We start from the raw sequence: 23,153 nt of genomic DNA on the forward strand, positions 1-23,153 counted from the left end.
TACAACACTTTCTACTGCTGCTTTGGTACAGGGGAGGAATACTGCAAGGTGGTTACTGAGGAAGTGATGACTATAAGTGTTGTGTCATATAGAATGTTGGGAAAACAGTGTAAGAAGCAGTTGGAGACTCAGGATCATGTTCAGGTGAAGATGCTGGAATCTTCTTAGAGATCATGAAAAGCAAAGTCACTGACAGTTCCTGAATAGAAACAGTGAAGACTAATTTTATTAAATGTAGTCTCATACTTTATTGTCTGTGTTAGGGTCTGTGTCTAGGTGTGTGTGAGTGCATGTCTAAACTGCCCTCTGTATATTAATCTGTCAACAGGACACACTTCAGTTTAAGCCAATTAGAGCTGCTGTGCAGGTATGAAGTAGGTTGAGGTGAGACGCTGCACCAATGCCAGCAGGAACACAACTGACCTCACGCGTGCTTGAGTGTAAAATTCGTTTAATCACCTAATCATTCTGACATTGTGTGTTTTTTATCTTAATGACTCCAAAAACAATTATTTTCAACAGTTTGAACACAAATGTCGCTGTTTTGACACACCTGCATGCACACACACATAAAAACATTGTGTTCACTCACAGGTGTGTTTCTGCACTCACAGACACATACCTGCACACACACAACAACACCTGGACTCATAGGCACACACAGACAGACACCTGCACATACACAAACATACCTGGACTCACACACAAACACCCCTGCTTTGCGCCCCTGCTAAAAACCCAATTGCCCACACACACATATACTTGTACACACAGACAGAAAAACACAACTGCGGAAACAAATACACAAAAGATGCCTCCACACACAGATAAACACAAGGATACGCAAGATTATAAAAGCTGAACAAAACTCTTCATGCTTCCTTGTTTCCCTCTGATGGTTAAACTTTTTTTTTTGTCTTTACTTTTATATTTTTAGATCCTTTTGTCTTTTAAGTCACTCTCTGAACATCTCAGTACAGAAATACTGCAGAGGAGGACAATTAAAAGAAAGACATTTGCTCTATGGAAAAGAAGAATGAGCTCAAGTTGAAGACACTACTGATTTGTCTTAATGCTAATCCTGGTTTGAATCACCTGTAATCTGATTTTCCACGTATAATCTCAGATTGTCTATAAAGTAGGGTCGCTATTTTACAGTCAAAAGATTCCCTTTCAGGTTTTTAAGTAAAGGCACCAAACAACAGCACGTCAAAAGTTTGTGTAACTTGCCTTACAAATATTCCCTGAAGTGTTTACCACAACCAGGATACGTTCCATTTTCAACGAGCCTCAAGGAAACTGCAAGACACACCTGTTAAGATCTCCTCTCTACGACCCTCCACAGGCCTGGACAACCCAAAAACCAGCAGGACACTGATGGATTCACCCCATAGACTGTATATACATTTTATTTACAGTCTATGGTTCACCCCCAAACGGGTACATGTAACTAAGACTTCGGCTTCATTTTTTTGGACTTTGCTGAAGAAGGACTTTGTTCTGGACCTCTATGAAGTGAAATAACTCTTATTAGAAACACAAGATGATATAGCAGATAAATGAAAGTGCTGTATGGGCTCACCTCATTTAGAGATGGATGTTGGATATGATTTTAACACCATAAAATAGGAGATTTTCAATCCCTAAAGTCTCCTTTGTTCTTGATCCCTGGCTCCGAATGTTGTACCAAAAACAGAGGATTAAAAAAATGATGGAATTCTTGGAATGTGGGAGAAAAAGAGACTCTGAGCTGAGGTGTTATATCTCCAACATTTTCATCTAATGCCTAATTGCTTGTAGTTTGAAAGAAGTGCTAAAAGAAAATCCAGACTCAGCTGCAAGTCACACGTTACCTACATCCTAACATCTTAGGCCATTTCCAACAAGTAGCAGGCAGAACCCAGTATGTCTTAATTCTATGCTTCTTTTTTGCCTTTTTGGTTCTGCCTTTAGGGGGCGCCACATCCACCTCCATCTAACCCTCTCCTCTGTGCCCTCTTCACTCACAATAACCCCTTCATATCCTCCTTCTCTACATCCATTACCTTCTCCTTTGGTCTTTCTCTCTAGGCCTATTTCCTGGTAGCGCCAACCTCAGTTACTTTTACCAACATTATCACTCTCCTAATGTCTATTTTACATTAGATTTGTCTAATCTAAGTCAAATTGAAGGCACATTGGCAGATTTTATTCAAGTAACAGTTTGTTGTTAATTTACATTTTGTTGATCCATTATCAGACAGATGTAAATGTTGAACTCGCCTCCATCAGGACAAAGTATTCCTTCTTTACAACCATTTCTAGTCTAATGCAGGTTTTTTTCAGCTTCATGTTGAAACATCTCCCAGTCCTAAGGTCATCCCTTTCAAGTCCTCATTCGAGTCCTTCACATATCATAATTCTCTATTGAGGCTCTGTTATCATTCCTACTTTACCTGAATTTCATCTCAGACAGATTACGGTGTCACAGTCCTTAAAGGAACCTCTTGGATCTTCTGCTCTGTCTGGACGTTTTCTTTATGTGTTTCAGGGCCATCCATCCATCCATCCATCCATCCATCCATCCATCCATCCATCCATCCATCCATCCATCCATCCATCCAATCGTCTGATTTTTTTTTTCCTAAATTAAGGCTTTTTATACTTTTATACTATGTTACATGAAGTTTTTTTTAATACTCATGTTACACCTTTATACCTTGTTATTAACAAATTAACTAATCCATTGTTACATTAACTCACACTAGTTGAAACCAGACAGGGATAGCTTCCACAACCTAATCAGTACCTTTCATCTGAAAAACAAAGCTGTAAATGATCTTGCTGGCAGGAGTAGGAACATGGACACTGATCACTAAAGTTGTAGGTTTGGTGAAGACGACCATTTAAGGTATTAAAGCCCATTGGGGGGTTTCTCCTGTCCTCAAAAACATTGTCCTAAAGCCACAAATGACTCCAAGAGTATATTTGTGAAGTCCATTTTACAGGGTTTTGTCTTTGCATAGCGGAGATCCAGAATACTCTGTGGGACCCTGAGCCAACTTCTTGAAGAACACACTTTAATAGAAAAGAGGGTTCTTCTTTTTTCAGAATTTTGTAAATTTTAAATATGAGGATGGACTTAAGTTTCATGGACGTGCCTGACCTGTGCAGCCTTTAAAGTTGAATATTTTCCTCAAATCACCTCTAATAAATGCTATTTACCATCAGTGCATTCCCAGGTAGATTCCTTCTGACTTGTTGAACACTTTCTGAAACTACATTTCCCTATAATCTGATTTCTCAACATCTCTCTAAAAGTTTTGGCATTTTTCCAGCTTTTCCCACTGAGTCAGTCAGGAATGGGAGCCTCACTCCAATGTGACATGCTCTTGAGGCTGAAGCCTCTAACTGTGGTGTCTGAGCATGTGCAAACATGGCACCAGATTCATGGCCCCAGTTCTCCTGGTGAAACCAGGCTCCATTCATGGCCCCATTCCCCACTTTCACCAGCACCAGCCCCCCCAGCCCACTTCCTGCCCTCTCCTCCAGTGCACTCTTGACCAGCGTGCCCATCACAGATGGAGCGCAAAGAGAACTGTGTCACCACCCGCCACCACCCTCTCAGTCAGCCCTCCCCTTTCCTCTCTCTGTCCTCCACCCCTTTCTTTCCTGGCTCCCAGCATGTGGAACAGCAAACGTCCATTTCTCTTTATTTTTAGCGCCGCTGCAAGAATGCGTGTCTGTGGGCTGCATTTGGGAGCTTCTCCGTGTGTGTTTGCAGTTTGTCACGGCTCCATTTCCACGTTAATCCCTTTCAGAGGAGGTGTGGTTTCTCTGCCGCCTCCTCCTCCCTCCCCCCGTGCTGCTATTGCTTTGTGAGGGCGTCCTGTCGCTGCAGTCGCATCTGCCGCTGCTCTGGGTTTGATGAGCGAGATGGGGGAAGCCATGGAGTTGAGGTGAGTCAGCTGAGCGGTGTTTGTGCTCCCTGAAGGTGGCGTGTCATTGAGCTCTGGGATGTATTTCTGTGTCTGTTGTTGCCATGGAGATCAGCACCTTTCTCCTAACTTCACCTCAGCGCGTGTCTGCTGGGGAAAAAAAAAACAAAAGACCTGCTGCTTTGCAAAAAAAAAAGCATGCGACTTTGCTGCAGTTGTGGTTGAGCTGTCGGCCACGGTCGCTGCCAAACTGATGATGAGTCCAGCCTTCATCGGCGGGGCTCATAGCAGTTAATAGCCTTAGCTGGTGCATCAGACCCCCATGCCCATATGGAGCAGATTAAACCTGCTAAATTGAAACTAACGCCCAACCTTGTTTTTTCCCTGATGGCTGCACATGTGTGTGTGTTCATGTGGGTGCAGAAACTCACACTATAACAGGAATCCAAAAGTTTGTGCTCCTCTAACTGACTGTGTTTGTCTCTGAATATCCAACGGTATGATTTCCAGCAAAACCATTTTTTTATCTGAGCAGAGATACTGTATTTTCAGTAAGGCAGAGAGGAGAAGAAGCAGCAGAAGTTTAGACAGCCGCTCCATGCTAAAGGCTCAGCAGTGTCCCTTTTTGGATGCTCCATTTAGTCGTTCTCCATGGAGTGAAATGATTCGTGAAACATGAAGAGTTCTCTCTGGAAAGATTCAGTCAAGTTGTGTGTCTTTGGTGTGATGCCAGAAATGTTTTTTTATCTTCATGAAGTAATCCACAGTCAGTACTAATCTCTGCTCAGGATTATATTTTACTTTAGTGATCTGTTTATTGGAATATGTCTGCTTCAGTTTAATGGAAGTTCCTTTTTCCCCTCCCTCTTTCTGGGACCAGGTGAGGAGAAGGTATCCATTGTCCAGATTAGGTATAGCTGTCAATAAAGCTTATTTGAAGGAACATGGCAAAGTAAATTATTGTGTTAGGAGTGGCTGAAGTTTGGGTTAGTAATGCTGGAGATGTTCTCTGCTTGACTGTCTTGTGTGCAACTTGCATCAGAGTGAAGCTCTTTGTGTTGTTTCTGATAAAGGATTACTGTAATAGTTGACTAATCACAAATTATAATTTTTTTCGATTAGTCGACTAGATGTAAAACACACATCTTAACCATCATTAGCTTTAAATTTAAAGTTTAAGCTATATGCTAACAAAAAATAAGGAGAATTAGGACGATAGTTTCTTAAACCTTCAATAATTCATGCAACCTTTTTCCTTCATTTGTTGCTGGCATTAAAACAAGACTTAAATCAAATGAGGTCGGCATCTGAAACAAAATAACTAATTTTCACTAAAGATCAAGTTTTTGTCTCACTGACTCAAATGCAACAAAAGTGCATTTTGTGATGCTGAGCGCTTAACAACTGTATTCAACTTCACTACACTCAGACTTTATAATTCCAAACTGTTCGATGCTCTTGCTTGTAGCCAGGAAAGTTAGCATTTCTACATGTCTTGCAGACTTGATATCTTTTGAGAGCAGATGTTCCCTTCAGCAGAGAAATTTTGCTCCGATGGGGTAGGCGTTGCCGGGATGCACAGAAAACATAAAGCTAATAAGTTTGCTCTTAGTTTGTGCTAATGTTAGCTTAGTTTACCTAGGCGACGATCCATCTTCCGTGTTATCATACTCAGTCACAACGTGCTTCCTCTTCAAGTACCTTGCCAAAGTGCTGCAATAGAACACAAGTTCTGCCTTGCAGATATTGCATTAGACACTTTTGTCTTTTTTTGTTTATGTTTCCCACTTTCAAGCTCCGTTATGGTACCCGAGTCTTCCTATAACTTCCTGTGACTTCACTACTTCTCGGATTAGTACTACTCTGCATTAGTGTCAAAGACAATGGCAGATGTGGCATTAGAAAGCGTGCTCCTTAGTTTTGAGATAAAAAGAACAGCTTATCGACTATTAAATTAGTCGTAGACTATTTTAATATTCTTTATTGTCGGGACTAATCGACCAATCATGGCAGCCCTATTCTGATATTTATGAAGGTCAAACTCAAAGATTAAATTCATAATTCGACTGATTCTGGGTCTTCCTGTCCTTGCAGATCTAATGATTTGTGTTATTTCTGGTAAAGGCTTGAGGAAGTCATTGAGCCGTCTTCTCTAGCATCACCTGTATCTGCAGGACAGAACATAAGCGTCCCTCTGAGAGCTGCTTTTATTCAAACACACACTTTAGTTTCTTCAGTGATACTCCTGATCCTTTGCAGTGAACTCACTCAAATATTTTTTTTATATGTTGCACCTTCTAAGATAAACATTTGCTCTAAAACATAGTGTCTCCTCCACAGCGTGTTGACTGAACTTTCAAGCTTTGGTGAGCTGAATGGGAGGGGCAGCTTGGCTAACATTCCCTGCTGCTTTCAGCACTTCCTCTCTTTTTCCGACTCATTTTCTCTCTGTTCCTTTGATTAGATAACGGAGGAGGCCAGCTCTCATGTGTGAAAGATAAAGAGAACAATGCTCAAGGGTGGAGGAAGACTGAGGCCAAGATGACGACGGAAATGAGGAAAATCTGAAAAATGACAAAACTGTCACGTTGGAGGTCTTGAAAGTGAAATCTTAAGGAGTTTCAAAGAGTTAGAGGGAGCTTGTGAAATAAAATAAGTCAGGGTGAAATCGCTTTATTTGTGTTTGAAATATGAATTTCCTCTCAGAACATTTGCAAACGAAGCCGGCCAAGTCACGTAGGCTCACTTGGCCTTGTGCTCGGACAAAGAAGCAAGAAACAAAACTTTAGGGTGGAGTTCTCCAGAAACAAGAACATTTCAGTGCACTGCTGGATGCACTGAATGACCGTTTTTGAAGTGAAACATTTCCTCGTGCTGGGAAAGTGCCTCCTGCCTTGACCTAAGAGCTTCATCTCTAACCCTGAAAATGAAAACAGGTTTCAGTCTTTGGCTTCGTACCGGACCGTCACGTGTTCCAGCTGGCCGCTGGTTGACAGTATTGGGCGGAAACACAAAGTTGGAGCCTGCAGTTTGAATGCTGGACCATATCGACTGGACTGCTCCACTTCACGCCTGGCTGAACCATGTTTAGATTAGCCCCCTGTGCAAACACACATCCTCCTTTTATGGCCCGTGTCAAACCAGAATGTGCCTCCGAGGTGTGTGTTTTCAGGGTGTCCACATGGGGAGGAGATCTGGAGGTACCTGTTCGAGTAGTAACAAGGGATCTAGCGATTATTCTGTTCTTCTATTTTGTGCTTCAAAACCTGCTCAGTATCTCACATAAGTTCAGATCAACAGGCTTCAGTTCATGGATGAGGAACTTTTATGCTCACTGAGGGGCACGTTAAACAGGAAAACATAAAGAGGGCGGGGCCACAGCGTGGTGATAAGACTATAACTGCCGAGCTGTATGTTTTCTGGAGTTGAAGACATAATCATCAGATGTGTCGTAATGTAAGGTTAAACCCTATTAAAAGTCACAGTAGAAATGATTAGGAATAGGTCCTGTCTCACTTCCTTCAACCCTTTCTGCTCCTGATCAACATTTACTTTGAAAAGTGTGATGTGAAAGTGAGCTGCATATAAAAAACCAGTGTGTTTAAATGCAGATAAGAATCAGAGAACAGGAAGTGGCGGTGAGTTGACAGGAAGCCCACTACAGACACTTCATTTTCATATTAAATATGCTTTTGTTGTAGAGTGGAGAAAGTTTAAGTTTGGTGATGAGTCAAACTAAATTGTAAAAAAACATAATGACCAGCATGTGAAAGCCAGGAACAGTTGGACCAGATGGTTCTACAATATTTTTACTGTAATTCTGTTCAATTCCGGTTGGAATATTTACTTTCACTTTTGTTTAAACTGGAAGGACAAAGGTTCATTTGACTAGTCATAAGAATGTTGTTTGATAAATATAGAGTACAGTTTACATCATATCCTGCTTTTCTAGCCCCTCCCCAAAGCACGGCTATCTGTCTGCTCAGGTTTGACTTTATCAGGATGACCCAGTGAGCCAGTGTGAGCTGTTTACTGCAGGCAGGTTTTCTAAAGTGAAAATGTCAGAGCTAATCCAGGATGAGAAGGATGAGTCACCCCTTCCTGTGTTCATGAGATCACCGTCACCATGACAGCTTGTCTTCTTCCTTTCATTCCCCCTTTACTCTGACCTGCCATGAAGCCTCCCTCTGCACGAGTCGCCATGGGACATACGGTCACATGAGATGACCACTGACCTGTAGTTTTTGTCATTCTCTGTCATGCAAGAACTGACCAGAATCATATCTGGACCTTCATCTCTAATAGTCCTGAAAGACTGTGTTGGTGGGCTGGGTTTGTAGAGAGGTCAGGTTTGTGTGTCTAACTGGTGTATGTTATCAAACCCTTGCAAAAATACACACACGGGTCAGCGCTGCCATCTTTCAGTTGTGCAGCAGAAACATAACTTTCACCAACACCAACGTCTGAATCCAACTGTTACCCCCACACGTTTGCACTTTGCCTCATTCAGGGCCCCACACACTGTACACGTCTCAACAACAGGGTGTTTCACACCGGGATAGTCCAGGGGAGTCCGTTCAGATGGACGGGAATGTTGAAAATGGTTTGAAGTGAACCAAACCATCTGGGCAGACCATGAAGTTACAGCAGCTGCTTGTTTAAGGGAATTCAACACCGACCACAAATGTGACGAAACACTAGAAGAAAGAAAACTAGTGAGCCCAACTTGTTCTCTGTCTTATATTGACAAGTATGTGGATTCCCCCCACGCGACCACATTTGCTAACGAGACATTTTCCAGCTATTTCAGGATTAAAAGTTCATTGGATTGGACATGAGGTTCTATCAGATGACTGACACAAATGAAATCCGTGTTTAGCCTCCAGTCCATGATCTAAGGGGTCTCTAACTCTCGATCATCCATGGGTCCTACACATTCTCACTTGCAACTCGTCATTTATGGACATATGGTTCGGGCTCCCCTCTGTCACTTTTTGACGTTTTTGGTGTCCCCAACTTGTCGTTCTTTGACATGCTGGCTGCTCCCATCAAATTACAGGCCCCAACCATCAGGATGGAGTGCCAGACGCGGAACCGGTACCGGGCTAGGAGGACAAGCGTTCGGACCTAGGGTACCAGTCCAGTCCGCATCCCAAGGGTTGGGGACCCCTGATTAGCATTTTTTCCCTGTCTGTGGCCTGCTACCAAACGGCCCTCTGACCGGTTCCCAATAATGATGTGTCCCTCATTATTGAATTGAAGACTGTTAGAATAAATTCAGGAGTTAAGTTGCTCTAAGCAAATGCAAGAAGGAGTCTGGTAGTTGGATGTTTGAGCGACATAAAACTAAGTGTCATCTGCATAACTGTGATGTGAAATGTTGTTAGTGTGGATGATCTAACCCGAAGGGAGATGTACAGCAGAAGTCCAAGAATCAAACTGTGACGATCTCTGATAAATGTGGAGGTTTCCAGATTCATAATCACCATGGAAACAGCATAATATCTCCTTTCAAAATAAGATTTTAGCACAGATGGACTTTTTAGAAGACTAAATGGTGATAGTGACAAGGGTACAGGATCTAAAAAGAAGAAAAGCAAAAACGTCTGACAGCAGTAACCCAAGACCGTAAGAACTGATACAGATGTGTGTGTCGCTGATTGAGTTTGCATGCTCTGTCTTTACGTTTTAAGCAAAGGAAAGCCATTTAAAGATGGCAGTATGATGCTTTGATGGGTGAAGACTAGAGACAATCTGATGTTCAGACAGAGGAACTGAATTCAGACAGCAAACATCTAGTCTTTGTCCACCTGCTGTACAGTTTTAATCCTTCTGTCCTTCCTTAAACTTGCTGGTGTAGCTTGGGCAATTAATGTGTCATATGGGCTCATAAAAAGCAGACTAAGTCCACAATATAGCTTCTCTATTTCTTGTGTGATGTCATGTTTCTGTACTCATGTCTAAGGTATTTTAAACGTGTCATTAGGAATCATCTTTAGCCGTTTGGCATCGTCTTATCCATCAGTTGTGTTCACATTCATTCATACACACCTCTACGCAGCCTCATACACCACTGCAGTGAATCAGGCCATCCTGTTCTGGGTCAGTGTTCAGTTTGAACAGAAGTGTGCTGTGTTGCACGCTTTTATTTTCTAATCACACACATGCACACACACATACAAACCCACTGTCACTGTGTGTGTTTCAGAGCCAAGAAGAAAGACAAGTTTGGAAGACTGCGGCAGCGTCCTTATGTAGGTCACATTATGTCAGCTAAAGTCCGCAGGGCGGATAAAGTGGGTCAGTCATTTTGTGTGTCTGTTTGTACACATACTTTAAACAACATTTACTCTGTCGGTCGAAATGTTGTCGGGTTGGTGTAGTCCATCTCACTGGTACTGTACATACTGTATGAGGTAATGTATACATGTGAGTGTCAGCCTCTTTATTCCTTTGTGTTTTAATATTCCTTGGCTTTGTGACATGAAACCAATTAAAGGATTAACGAAGGGATGGAAGTCAGGATTGAGTGTTGTGTCTTTGATGATGTACTTGATAGTATTTGATAGGGGTTTAGTTATTGGTTGTCCCAAATGATTACTACTCAGGAATTTGACATAAAGCTATAGTAACTTGTGAATACTCGTATAGCGGTTTTCAACCTTCCTTGAAGTTTCAAAGTGCTTTACAGTCACAGTCCCATTCAGGCAAGTTCACACACTGACGGCGGCTCTGGTGCCGAACACTGGCACCAACATTCCACCAGAGGCAAAGTGGAGTTCAGTTCCTTTCCCAAGGACACTTCAACACATGGACGGGCAAGGCGGGAATCAAACCTGCAATCGTCCAATCAGAAGTCTACCACTGCCCCACAGCCGCATATGAATTAAGCGACAATTTAAATTTTAATTCTATCACAAGAGCACTGAGGCCTAATCTGATGCTTTTGTGTTCTGGTCCCAATGCTTTAGGACCAGAACACAAAAGCATTGTGACCAGAGTCCAATGGTTTTGTGTTCTCATCCCAATGCTTTGGGACAGAAATCCAAAAGCATTAGAACCAACATTAGATTCCAGTTTTGGGTAAATGCAAATAGTAAAGTCAGAAAGGGAATCACACCTAAAAGCCAGATCAGACATGTGACTCAAGAACAGAACTTTCATCCCAGATCGGTTTTTGGCCCAGATAAACAACAACCATCATCAGTGTGTCCGACCTTCATCGTGGAAACTGGATGACTGTTGGTGAAAGAAGGAGACAAAGAAGGCATGTTCTTCCACAGGGAAAAGTAGAACTTTAAATGTCGGAAATTTAACAGGACTACTAGAATTGGTGACCATGATGGACAGAAGAAATGTGGATCTCCTGTGTCTTCAGGAGACCAGATGGAAAAAAAAACAAGGATTATAGCCAAACCCTCATCAAAGAGAGAGGTCTGGAAGAAGACCAAAGAGGAGGTACATGGATGTAGTGATGGAGGAAATGAAGGTGGGAAGGAGATTTTCTGCTATGAGAACCCCTGAAGGGAACAGGCAAAGAATTAGAAAACAGTTTGTAAGCAGAAGTGTGTAAAACACTTGAACAATATGAAACATGTGTCAAAGCATCAAAGAAACCTAAAAAGAGAGCTCAAGCAGATTTTTGGACTTGTCTTAAATTGTCCATAAACACACACATTTGCATTTTGGTAACAGAAGGAGTAAACAGCACCACCCGGTGTGTTTCGGATGCAACCAAAACTAAGCACCAACTCCCTGCTGTTTTCTCCTCGGCTCCATTACAGTTGGTGCGCTGTGAGTGCTCATACATGTTACATTTGTTTCGATGGAACCGTGCAAGTATGCAGCCCCGCCTCATTCACCAAGGGACAGCCGAGGCCTTCTCCAACAGATTACTGCATCCATTACAGCAGAGATGGAGGCACTTACACGCCTTCAAGCTCTTTTACGTCCCAACTTGTTGCTGATCTAAAATCTGTTGAAGATTAGAACCTGCTATCAGATTTGATTGTGTGTTTTTGTGGTAATAAATCTTTCTTGCTGGTTCTCCAGCCTGTTCTGGGGTGTTCTGGTAACAAACCTGTGACCTCACAATTTAAGGACTTATGGATTGTTTGCTATCTCCAAGTTCCCATTAGTAGGTTTCTTGCTGATGGTTTAAATTGAGATAGTTTGGAAAATAATTTCCACTTGTAAAAATTAGTAATGCAATTGCTTGGTACCTGACAGTTTTCTTTTTAAATTATCTAAATTATGAACAAATCATCCTAGGAGAAGAGGCAAAAAATGTCTTCGCCAAAAGACAGCACTTGTGTTTGCAGCAGGTGAAGGAGACGCCAGCTCGGTGACCTCACAAACTCTCATTTGGACATCTGCTTCCACTTCTGCGAGCCGCTTCTCCTCTCCGGAGCTCCATAAACATGTGGCTTACCGTAATGTGAGGTGGGGTGACTCATTCTGGATGTGTGTGTGAAGGAAATTCCTCCTCCTCCTCCCTCATTCCTGGTGCATTGTGGGCATGCAGATGTGAGGAGGGAGTATGCCTCATTTTTCCAGGCTTGCTGAGCTGCTGCTGCTGCTGCTGAACGGGGAACATCTGGATTGGCTGTTACAGAGGTTCTGGTCCAAAAATAACAGTCTCATTTAGCGTCCACTGGTCACAGATGGATACACAGCTTTCTGAATGCAAAAGTGACATTTCAAATTCACAATGTTTATGTTTTTAAACTTTAGAATAACTTCAATAAACTTGACATACATAATTTGTTGAAGCATTTCTCACCAAATTCATCAGAATCACTGTTTCATTCTCATCAGTGGCTGTCGTACCACATGGTGCAGATCAGATTAGGAATATATGATGAACAAGTAATGTTGAACATATAATGTCCTCCCTGTCATCTTATTTGCAATAATACGTCCCAGATGGGTGCAAACTGTGGTAAAGAAACCAGTGAGAGTTGTGGCATCAGGTCCCATCAGTGCAGTCTGCCCTTTGTGTGCGGCTCTGTGCTTTCGCTGGGAATTCTGCAGCTGATTTATAGATTTATTGAGTTGTTTTGAATCCTCGCCCGTCTGTTTTCTGCCAGCCCCCCTCCGCTCTGTCTGTCTCTGGTCTGTTTATACTCATGCAGATGTTGTGTGGGGTCACAGCTATGTAAGGCCTTCGTATGCCCCCGCTCTAATGAGACTCTCAGTATTTAGAGGCAGATTTGAGCTCTGAGGTTTCTAGAAAGTGAGTTATTTATTTTTCTTTCAGACTGTACTTGGGTTTTATTGGATTTTTGTTGCAACCTGCGATGGACTGTCAAATTGTCTAGGGTGTTCGCTGCCTTTGCTCAACACTGACTTGGATAGGCTCCAGCAACCCTATGACTCTAAAATTGATTTTATAGGTTTGCTAAATTTATGGATTTTTGTTGGTTTAGATACCTTTAAGTCTCTCTCTGTAAAAAGCTCCTCCCTTTAAGCATCTAGTTACTACTATAAGAACTATTTTGAGTAATAAAGCAGAAGTACTGCTGGCAGAATGTGAGAATGGATCATGAATACACGGTTCCAAATAAATGCAAACCATTAACATTTTTTTTAATCTACCCAGTAAATCTGAAACCAGCACAACTTTATAATTCACTTTTCCAAACCTCAACTGAGGTTAAACAGCCAGAACTCTTGAACTGCAGTATTTAGTCTAGATAGCTCAACTGATAAAACACCAGAATAGCACACGAAAGACCAGGGTTTGATTCCAAGGTTACGTAATGAGCATTCACGTTACTGAGTAATGACGAAATACGACATGCCGGCTCACATGTCACCGTGTGCTGTGGTACCAAAGCACCTTGAGGAAAAACTAACTGCTGAAACAGGACAGAAATTGAAGAAATGTGAGAAGGTTCTGTTGGAATGCTTCTTCTAAACTATTCCTGCTCAGAAAGATTGGATTCCAAAAATGTGGAGTCAATGAATTATTCAAAACTCACAATCAAGTCTTACTACAAAGCAGCTAGTAGATCAATGTTTCAACATCCATAGATGATAAATTCTATCACCACATGGCATTGTAGTGGTACGCTGGACAAAAATATAACACTCATGTTTTTGGTTCCATTTGTCATGAGAAGAACTCAAAGATCTGAATCATTTTACAAAATAACAAATTCTCTCAAATGTTGTTGACAAATCTGTCTAAATCTGTGATAGTGAGCACTTCTCTTTCCTGAGAAAATCCCTCCCACCTTACAGGTGTTCCATATCAAGATCTTGATTAGACAGCATGATTATTGCACAGGTGTGCCTTAGACTGGCCACAGTAAAAGTCCAAATCAGGGATAGGCCTTTCCTACATAACCTCCTCTGACATGTTCTAATTGGCTAGACACACCTGAACCAGGTAATCAGTCATTTGATGGTCTTGGATATCAGGAAATCATGTGGCCCTCAAGTTGCCTGTCCTTGGTCCAAATGAACCTTCAATGACAAACTATTCTGGTCCAGAAGGATCTCTCAAAGTGTGCGGTCCCATCCTACTACTGGGCAATAACTTGTCTCTTCACAACACGAACGCTCATGTCAGACATCATTGCAAGTGAGTTAAGGGCACAACAAATGCATCAAGCTCAAGGCCCCAACTGACAGTGTGCTCGGTGAAGGTCTCAAGCCTATGGACAGCAGAGGAGGCAAAGCTGAAGGATAGTTTCTCCTGGGAGAACAAGGCCCGGCATAGGATGTAACACCGGACCGTAAAGGAAATAGCTGATATCAAGAAGTTCTACCAATGGCTAGAGAGGGCTGGCCCAAAGGATGGCACAGGAACAAGCCCTGAGCACCAGAATGATAGAGGCTCAAATCTACCACAACAGACAGGACCCAAGGTGTAGGCTGTGCAAAGAGGCGCCGGAAACAATCCATCACATAACTGCAGGGTGTAAGATGCTTGCTGGAAAAGCATACATGGAGCGCCACAACCAAGTAGCTGGAATTACATACAGAAACATGCGTGGAGAATATGGATTGGAAACCCCAAAGTCAAAGGAAAAACACCTCTGAAAGTGGTAGAAAATGAGAGTATCTTCTAGATACAGATAGCCAGAATGGCTGACCAACCAGACATTGTAGTGGTAGATAAAAAGTAGAAGAAAGCCGTTGTGGTGAATGTGGCAAGGAATGGTAACATCAAGAAGAAGGAACATGAGAAACTGGAGAAATACCAGGGAGTCAGAGAGGAACTGGAGAAAGCTTGGAAGGTGAATGTGACAGTGGTGCCCGTGGTAATTGGAGCACTCGGGGCTGTAACCTCCAAACTGGAGGAGTGGCTACAGCTTGTTTTGTAACACAGCATTTACATGGCCATCCTCCTTCCCTCCATTCTGCCTCCTGAATGGGACATTATGAGTCATTTTGCTGTCTCCTCTTACACACAACTGCAGCAAAAGGGCTGGAGTTTGCCAGGTACCAGTCAGCTGGCACTACACCCAGAAATAACTGGCACACGTGTCTGAGTGTGTGTTTTTGAGTGTGTGGCATGGATGAGTAAAGCCACTTGATCTCTTTGCATGCGATCATTCCGGGTTGTGGGAGACACATGAGGAGCAGCAGTGATTATGGGAAGTGATGTGCTCACATACATTAGTATGTAAGCCGTGAACAGTGTGTGTCGGTGCAGAGTGGAGCGCTGTTCATCTGAACGAGCAGATCACAGCCGTGTGTGGAAATGATATGTCTTCAGTGTAGAGTTTGTGCCAGAATGCCTATGATGGAAGCCCCCAGAGCTCCTAGAGGGTAAGAAAATGACAAAATCACCATCAGTTCAGATTTTCCAGTACAGTTTGAGTAAAAGTGAGAGAAAATTTTATATTTTTCTGTTTTTACTTTAATTTTTAGTTTTTACTTTTAATTCCATCTATAATGTGTTCCCTGATTCAGCTCTAAGGAGTCAAACTGCTGCTGAAGTATTTGGTTAAAAAGATGCTTTTTGTGTTACTATTGTGTGAAAAATGGAGAAGAAAAACAGTAGTTATGGTTTTCAAGCAGGTCATGTTTTGATAGCATTAAATTACATTAATTACAGTGGAGATCTTAATTGTTTTAATTAGGGAGCAGGATTGTGTTCTGTGTATTGTGTGTGTCTTTTCTCTGCCTTCATAGACATTTTATTGTCTATGAAAGTTGAAGACTCCTGTAAGCACATTGTTCCTGCTATGGTGTCCTTCAGTCTACTATGTCCTGTCAAAGTCCATTAGAAGGGCCTTCTAACAGATAGCATAAGTCAGGGTGGGCATAGAACCTTCTGAGGAAGACTCAGCTAAACGTTATCTTCATCTACCTTTAAAAAAACCCTTCAAATGTTCATGGAAGACATAAAGATCTCAACTTCTTGTCCTCCCTGTCTATCCTACTTGTGATTAAAGCTGCAGAAGGTGGTGTCTTCTTCAAGTTTCAGGAGTGGTGTTTAGATGTGGATGTTCAGGAAGAGAGATTGCCACTTCAGTTCTGGAAATCCTGCGTTCTCGTCCTGACAGAACGTTGTGGTTAGGTTCCACCTTCAGTTTGTGCGACACTAGAGCTGAGTCAGACTGAAGCCAATAAACAGGAGATACAGATGATTACTGCACAATCAGCTGGAGCTAATCTATATCAGCCACTTTCATGATTTTCTATAAAACCTTTCAGATGAGTCTGCGAAGAGAGAATCTGATGCTGTTTTAGTCGTATTTGGCAGAAAACCGAACTGATGGGCTTTTCTGTGTCTGCAGTTCTAGGGAGCACGTGACCCCGGAGATGAACAAGCTTCGGCAGAGTCTGAGGAGGAAGAAGCCCACCTACATGCCCGAGGCCAGCAGACCGCACCAGTGGCAGGCAGACGAGGAGGCCGTGCGAAAGGGCAAATGCAACTTTGCTGTTCGGGTAAGTTCAGCGCAGATCTAACCCCGTTCCAGGCCTGCACAGACACACAGAACGTGTTTCAACACTCATTTCATCTTGAAAATCAGAAAATTGTTCAGTGAATTATGGTATTTTGGATTTGGATTTTGGATCACTGAGCATAAATGTTCCCAGGCTTACCTACCAACAGACTTTATTCTGTGATAGAGGTCAGGATCTACCCGGTCTACATGGTGCTGAGAGAGGAAGAAGTGACACCATCTCAAAGTCTGCAAACAAAGAACAAAAAGTGCAGCTGCACTTAGCTGTAGCCTGGAATAAGAAAAGGCGAGGACAGCAAAAACTTGAGCCAATCAGGCTCAAGTTTTTGCTGTTCTCGGCTTTCCTTGCACTTTTTCCACATATAATAATAGAAAAATGTTCATGTTGCAGCAAAAACTCTGATGAGTAAATCTAATCCTCATAGTTCAGCTCTTTAGCTTCCATCTAAACATTAAAAAAGCAGATTTTTTTATTTCTGGCTAATCAATTGCCTGTGAGCATTTACAGAAGCTAAACACTGACAGAAAAAGATGGAGAAGTGATCTGGAGCTGGATTTAACAGTCATGGAGCGTTCAGGAGCATTCAGATTCAGGAGAATAGAAGTCATGGAGATCGGAGATGAAATCAGAGCAGTGCTTGAAGACTGCTCAGTCTTCACTCTAGTACACATGTAAGGTCAAGGCACAGGGGCCGGATCCGCCATTACATCCGGCCCTCCAGATTATTTTATTCTATTGTTATTTTATTGTTATTTATGGCCTGATGTTATCTTGCGCTCATTTCCAACTTGTATAATTTTGACAAAATATATTTGTATGGAGAGTAAAATAATAAAAGTTATTTAAAGTTTAGGTTGAATTTATTCTGGAATAATATTCCCGCCTTTTTATTTTTCAAAATTATGTTAAAAAGTTATGGTTTTAAAGTTTTAAAAATGGGCATTCTCATAGCTTTTTGGACTGTTTTGGCATTTACTACGATTTTTTTAGGTGTAGTTAATATGTCAGCTACATGCTAGCTGTTTTGGCTAACCTAAGTTTTTTTTTTAGGCTAATTTCTTGTTTAGCTACTAATTTAGCTGTCAGCTTAAGCATTTTCAGCCATTAGCTTCGGTGATTTCAGCATTCAGCTTCAGTGTTTTCAGCTATCAATTTCAGCATCTTGAGTTATCAGCACTAGCATCTTCAGTGGCCAAATTCAGCTTACAGAATTCACACTAGCATTAGTGCATGTAACGCTACATATCTATGTAATAGTTATGTTAAAAAGTTACTATTTTAAAGTTTTACAAATTTAGTTTGAGTGTTCAATAAATGTTTTTTCCGATTGTCTGCTGTTTCCCAATTCATTTTTATTTGAGCGATAACATAAATTTGCGTTTTTGCAGGGACTTGTTAATAATACAGAGTTTTCTTTTCCTCATTTTAAACTCTTAACAATGGAAATCATAACATTTCAAACACCGGGAAGGTGTCTGAACTCATCTACCTTCCTACAAATGCAACAAATGTCAGCACGGTTGTTAGCAATGCAGCTTCAACCTGCGGAGGCCCGAGTTCGACCCACGATTCAGTAAAATAAATAAATATTCAATTTGTTTTTGGGACTTGAATCTTGTTACATTTTGGTCTGCTGGTTCTGATGTCTCTATGTCAGCATCTTTGGTTTCTTTAAGTAATACTGCACACATAAAAGTCTTTAGAGGTCTGCTTGTCTTACTGTTGATGTGGTTTGTGCACGCAATTTACACTCCTGAGGTAAGACTTGATATATTACAAAAATTGCGGACAATAAAAATTAAGGAAAAAATGTTCACTCTGGTCTGTTTTTGTTCCAAAGCTACATATAGTCATATGAAATCTACCTAGTAAAACATTGTGATTAATCACAACTCAAAAGTATGATTAATTTTATTAATTTACAATTAAATGTATAATTTTGTGTGTTATTTCATATTGTGATTATTAGTAGATAATCATTGAACACAGGAGAGGAGCGATACTTTTTTCTTCTTCACAACACAGACAGGAGCTCCTCACCCGATAGTTTCTTAACGATGGTTCATAACCAAACCGGTTCTGATGAGGTTTTGTGGTTTCCTGTTCTTGAGTCGTTTTTTTAAGGAGAACACATCCTCCTCTTCTTTGTACTGCAGTATCTGGGCTTGGTGGAGGTGGAGGAGTCCAGAGGGATGCACGTCTGTGAGGAGGCAGTGAAAAAGCTGAAAATAGTAAGTACACCCCCCCACACACAGGCGCACATCCTGAACCAAAGACAGACTGTCTCAACCTTTACAGGAAATCCTCTTTACATCAGGTTTACAGGAGAATGCTCTGTTTCTGTTATTTTGTCATTCACTGGAATTATGATCAAATATTGTCTGCAATCTGTGTGATAGTTCTGACCCGTGGTGTGATGACCTATGACCTTCTCCTTGTATGATAGTGTAAACATGAGATGATTGTGTTTTCTTTAAACTGAACTAACTTTTCTTCCATGAAACTTTGTCTTTTCATCGTCTTCCTCATTTCTTTCCAGAACTCCTGTTTTTTCTCGTCTCAGCCTTGGCCTTTTTTATCCCAAAACATCCAGTTTCTTCATTAATCCTCTCATAAACCTGCAGGTTTCCTAACATGAACTCATCTTTAGAATCCTCTTGTTTTCCTCCTGTGTTTATTTTCAGTTCTTGCTGAGTGCTGCTGCTGCGGAGTCCTCCTCTGGGGAAATGTGACGCTTATCTTAACCTTCTACATTTGTTACTATGATGGAGTTCATGTTCGGACGCTGGTGACTCCTCTGTGATGACCTTCAAAAAAATAAAATAAAATCTTTTTCTCTGCAGAGCGGCAAAAAGACGGTGAAAGCAGTGCTGTGGGTGTCGGCCGATGGACTCAGGGTGGTGGACGACAAAACCAAGGTAACCCTTTCCTATGACCTCACCTTTCATCACCATGACAACGAGAGACGAACCATGGCTAATAAAGATTTTTATAACGGAAACGCACACATACACGCTCCTTTGAAGAGAACTTGTCCATTGTTCTCTTTAGCGCAGACAAAGATCCTTTCATGCTGTGACTCCTCACTTCTTCCATTTTTTTTCTTTTTTTGCCTCTTTTATCACACAAACGTGACAAACTAAATTATTTTTAAAAAATCGCCAATATTTCGAGTTAGCATTACAGCTAGACATTAAAGTTATCGATTGATTAATAAGGTGTTAAAATGATGCCAAACTTAAACCAGAAACTTTCTTTTCTGTTTCTGTTTAGTTTATTTATGAAGCTCCAGTTTTAGGTTTTGTTCTGACGAGACATAAAAAAAGCCAAAAACTTGAAAGCTGTCTGGATTTGTTACAGTTCTGATTACACAGGAAGATTTTAGAGTGAGCAATCGGCTACAGAGGAGAAGAAAACTCATGAATGGAGGGTTGGAGGGAAACGTCCAGCAGACTATTGCTGTGAGGGGTCAGGTCCAGACTCACTGCAGTTCTCAATAGAACATGAATGAATACAGACATTTTTGTTGCATTAAGTCCAAAAAGCTGAACTTTTCACATGTGACTCAGCAGTAAATGTCATGAAGGTCATGTGGACAAAGCTCCAAGTATGTTCAGATCTTCAGCTCAGGACAGAGAAACATTCAAACGGAGCTGCAAATGAGCAGAGAGGTTTCAGTGAATGACGTTCATTCTGTTGAGTCTGTTATGCAAAGAAACCCCTCAGATTTTTTATTATAGTGACTAAATTCATAAGTGTGTGATTGTAGATTAAAGTTCTGCTTTCTTCCTGAACTTCTTCATCCATAAGCTGTGTATGATGCAGCACTAAGCTGCTGCACACCCACGTTACTGTTATGCAACACTTTCCCACACCCTGCTGGATGCACGCGTGTGTGTGCAGAAAAGCTCTGTAGGACTTTCCTGATGCAGCATCAGCAGACAGTAAAGTCTGACTGGATTCTGCTGACTTTCTGGACTTCAGGCAGACAGACGGTTCCTGATAGAAGGCAGTTGGAGTCACAAACTGCACTGACCAATCTCTAAATGTTAGAGCTACCCGACACTTTAGCGCGGCTGCTGCCAGAAACCTGCTTGGATCCTCAGGCAGGACCAGGAGAATCAGTGTTGTTGTGGGATGGGGGGGGCTCCAGTGGCTGCTTCTGCACAGCAGCAATGTAGAAGAACACAAACACACGCTGGTCTCTGCTCGGCCTTTCACCTCGATACCAGCACCCCCCTCCCTCGGCTCGCTAATTGGCCCCGACTGAATGGGCAGCTAGCCTTTCTCCTCTTTCTCCTCCTCTTCTCCTTCTCTCCTCATCCACCCCTTACTTCTGTACAACTGAAAGACAGGAAGGAAGTGTGCAGACGAGCGTGCTTGAACCTTTTCTTCTCTACACTTGGGGGGGTCACAGCAATGAGCCGAGGGGCCCCTAATGTAGACACAAAGGAGCGGGGCCTTTCCTGGTCTACAGCTCCAGAGGAACACTTTCATGAAAGGAAGGGGGGCATCCAGAGGTGGATCTGTGTCTATATTGTTTGTATTTTCTTTTCAGCTCTGCTTGTGAGTAGATGTGCTAGAAAGTCAAAGGAGAACCTGTGTTGGCTGAAGAGATCCTCCGGATCAGTCTGAGAGCCACTTCAGACCTGTAGATCAGGGGTGTCCAAATCCAGGCCTTGAGTGCCAGCCTCTTTCTAGAAACTGATTACCTGAATCAGGTGTGTTTAGGCAATAAGGAGCTTCAATGACAGGCTGGTGGGAAAACATGTAGGACACTGGCCCTCGAGGCCTGGATTTGGACACTCCTGCTGTAGATGTCATTCATGGTTTCCATCAGTTCATCAGCGCTGACAGACAGTGTCTTCTCACTCCTTTCCCCCCTCAGGACCTCATTGTGGATCAGACTATCGAGAAGGTTTCATTCTGTGCTCCTGACCGTAACTACGACAAGGCCTTCTCCTACATTTGCAGAGATGGAACCACCAGACGCTGGATGTGCCACTGCTTCATGGCTCTGAAGGACTCGGTGAGAGCTTACATATTGTCTTTGTGTGTTTGGATGTCTTTAATGAACTCAAACATTTGGGTTTCATATTTATTAATGCACATGTGAGTGTTTGCATTGAACTTCCTGCTTAAGGAGTTTTAGCATGAAATTTCTGGTTCGGATGAACTCTCATAAACGTGCCCCAGTGTGGCAGCAATATTTGTACATTGAAAACAATCAATCAAAGACCTATTATCTGGTCCGTCTGGGTTTTCATGCCAAGAAGAATTAATTGTTTACATCGGGGTTCTCAAACTCAATTTACCCTTGGGGCCACTGAAGGCTAAGGCAAGGAAGAGTCTGACTGAGGTTGGGCTGTATGGGGTTCCATTTGTGTCATTGCGTCCACTGTCTATGTCTTTGGTCCATTGTCTATGTCTACTGACCAAGTTTATTTGTTCATGTTTATGTTCTACTGAGCAAAATCTTCTGTGTGTCCTGTAAAACGACAGGAACTAACAATGCTAGCAGCTGTTGCTAAGAACTTTTCTGACGACCAGATCCATCGACAATAGCAAATGCAAAGTTATAAGCATAAAGCAAGATAAAACATCACAAAGCAAATACAAAGATATCATCAAAGTAGCATGAACATGCAGAAGATATTGCTTAGTAGAACATAGACATGAACAAATGTTCAATAGACATAGACAATAGACCAAAGAAATAGACAGTGGACACAAAAACATATAATATATACAGCACTGGCAGCATGTATTGAGAAAATTGCGTGAAAATAGTCACTTTCTAAAAAAGAAAATAGTATGGAAGTCATTATTGGAGGAGTCTCTGGTCACATGCAACATGGCATCAGAATCAATCTTGAAGTGGAAATCGTAACTTTTTCCATTTGCGTAAGCGGAAATTTCCTAAACTTTAGGAAACCCTTTCAAAATTAAATTTTAAAAATTTTTCGGAAGTACCAGATTTTACGCTTTTGAACGTGAAAAAAGTGTAACTGTTTTTTTCTCTGTGAATCAGCTGATTTGGGCCACAAAAGGCTGTTTTTTTTCTCTGTGACATTATCGGCAAAAAGGGTCGATAAAAGAGAGAGGAAACGGGTAAAAAAGGTCGAAAGTTTAAAAAAATGTTTTTTACGTTTGGCAATGGCAGGGGGAAAGGTATTCCGGTTATTAATTTTCAGGCGCCATATTTTTTCTCTGAAGCCAGGTTTTCTTGCATCAATGTGGTTTGGGGAGGACGGTGTCAGGTTTCCTGCCCTAAAAGTTTCCCTGGTTCAAACTCGGTCAATATCACCC

The 23,153-nt window shown here is 41.8% G+C and overlaps 1 protein-coding gene across 3 annotated transcripts in view; it reads left to right on the forward strand.

Annotated features, from left to right (window-relative positions):
* numbl (NUMB like endocytic adaptor protein) overlaps window positions 1-23,153 on the forward strand; it is a 44,066-nt gene that overhangs the window by 13,697 nt on the left and 7,216 nt on the right. For 2 of the 3 annotated variants that reach the window (XM_024277384.1, XM_024277385.1), the window contains exons 2-5: window positions 16,673-16,823; window positions 19,001-19,075; window positions 19,688-19,762; window positions 21,733-21,873. In XM_024277384.1, the coding sequence (XP_024133152.1) occupies window positions 16,698-16,823; window positions 19,001-19,075; window positions 19,688-19,762; window positions 21,733-21,873 (417 nt within the window). In that variant the 5' untranslated portion in view covers window positions 16,673-16,697. Of the gene's footprint in view, window positions 1-3,578; window positions 3,939-16,672; window positions 16,824-19,000; window positions 19,076-19,687; window positions 19,763-21,732; window positions 21,874-23,153 lie in introns of those variants that run through there. The other variant, XM_024277383.2, reaches the window with a different exon arrangement.

Source organism: Oryzias melastigma, linkage group LG13, assembly GCF_002922805.2.
Source record: "Oryzias melastigma strain HK-1 linkage group LG13, ASM292280v2, whole genome shotgun sequence".
Taxonomy (NCBI): domain Eukaryota; kingdom Metazoa; phylum Chordata; class Actinopteri; order Beloniformes; family Adrianichthyidae; genus Oryzias; species Oryzias melastigma.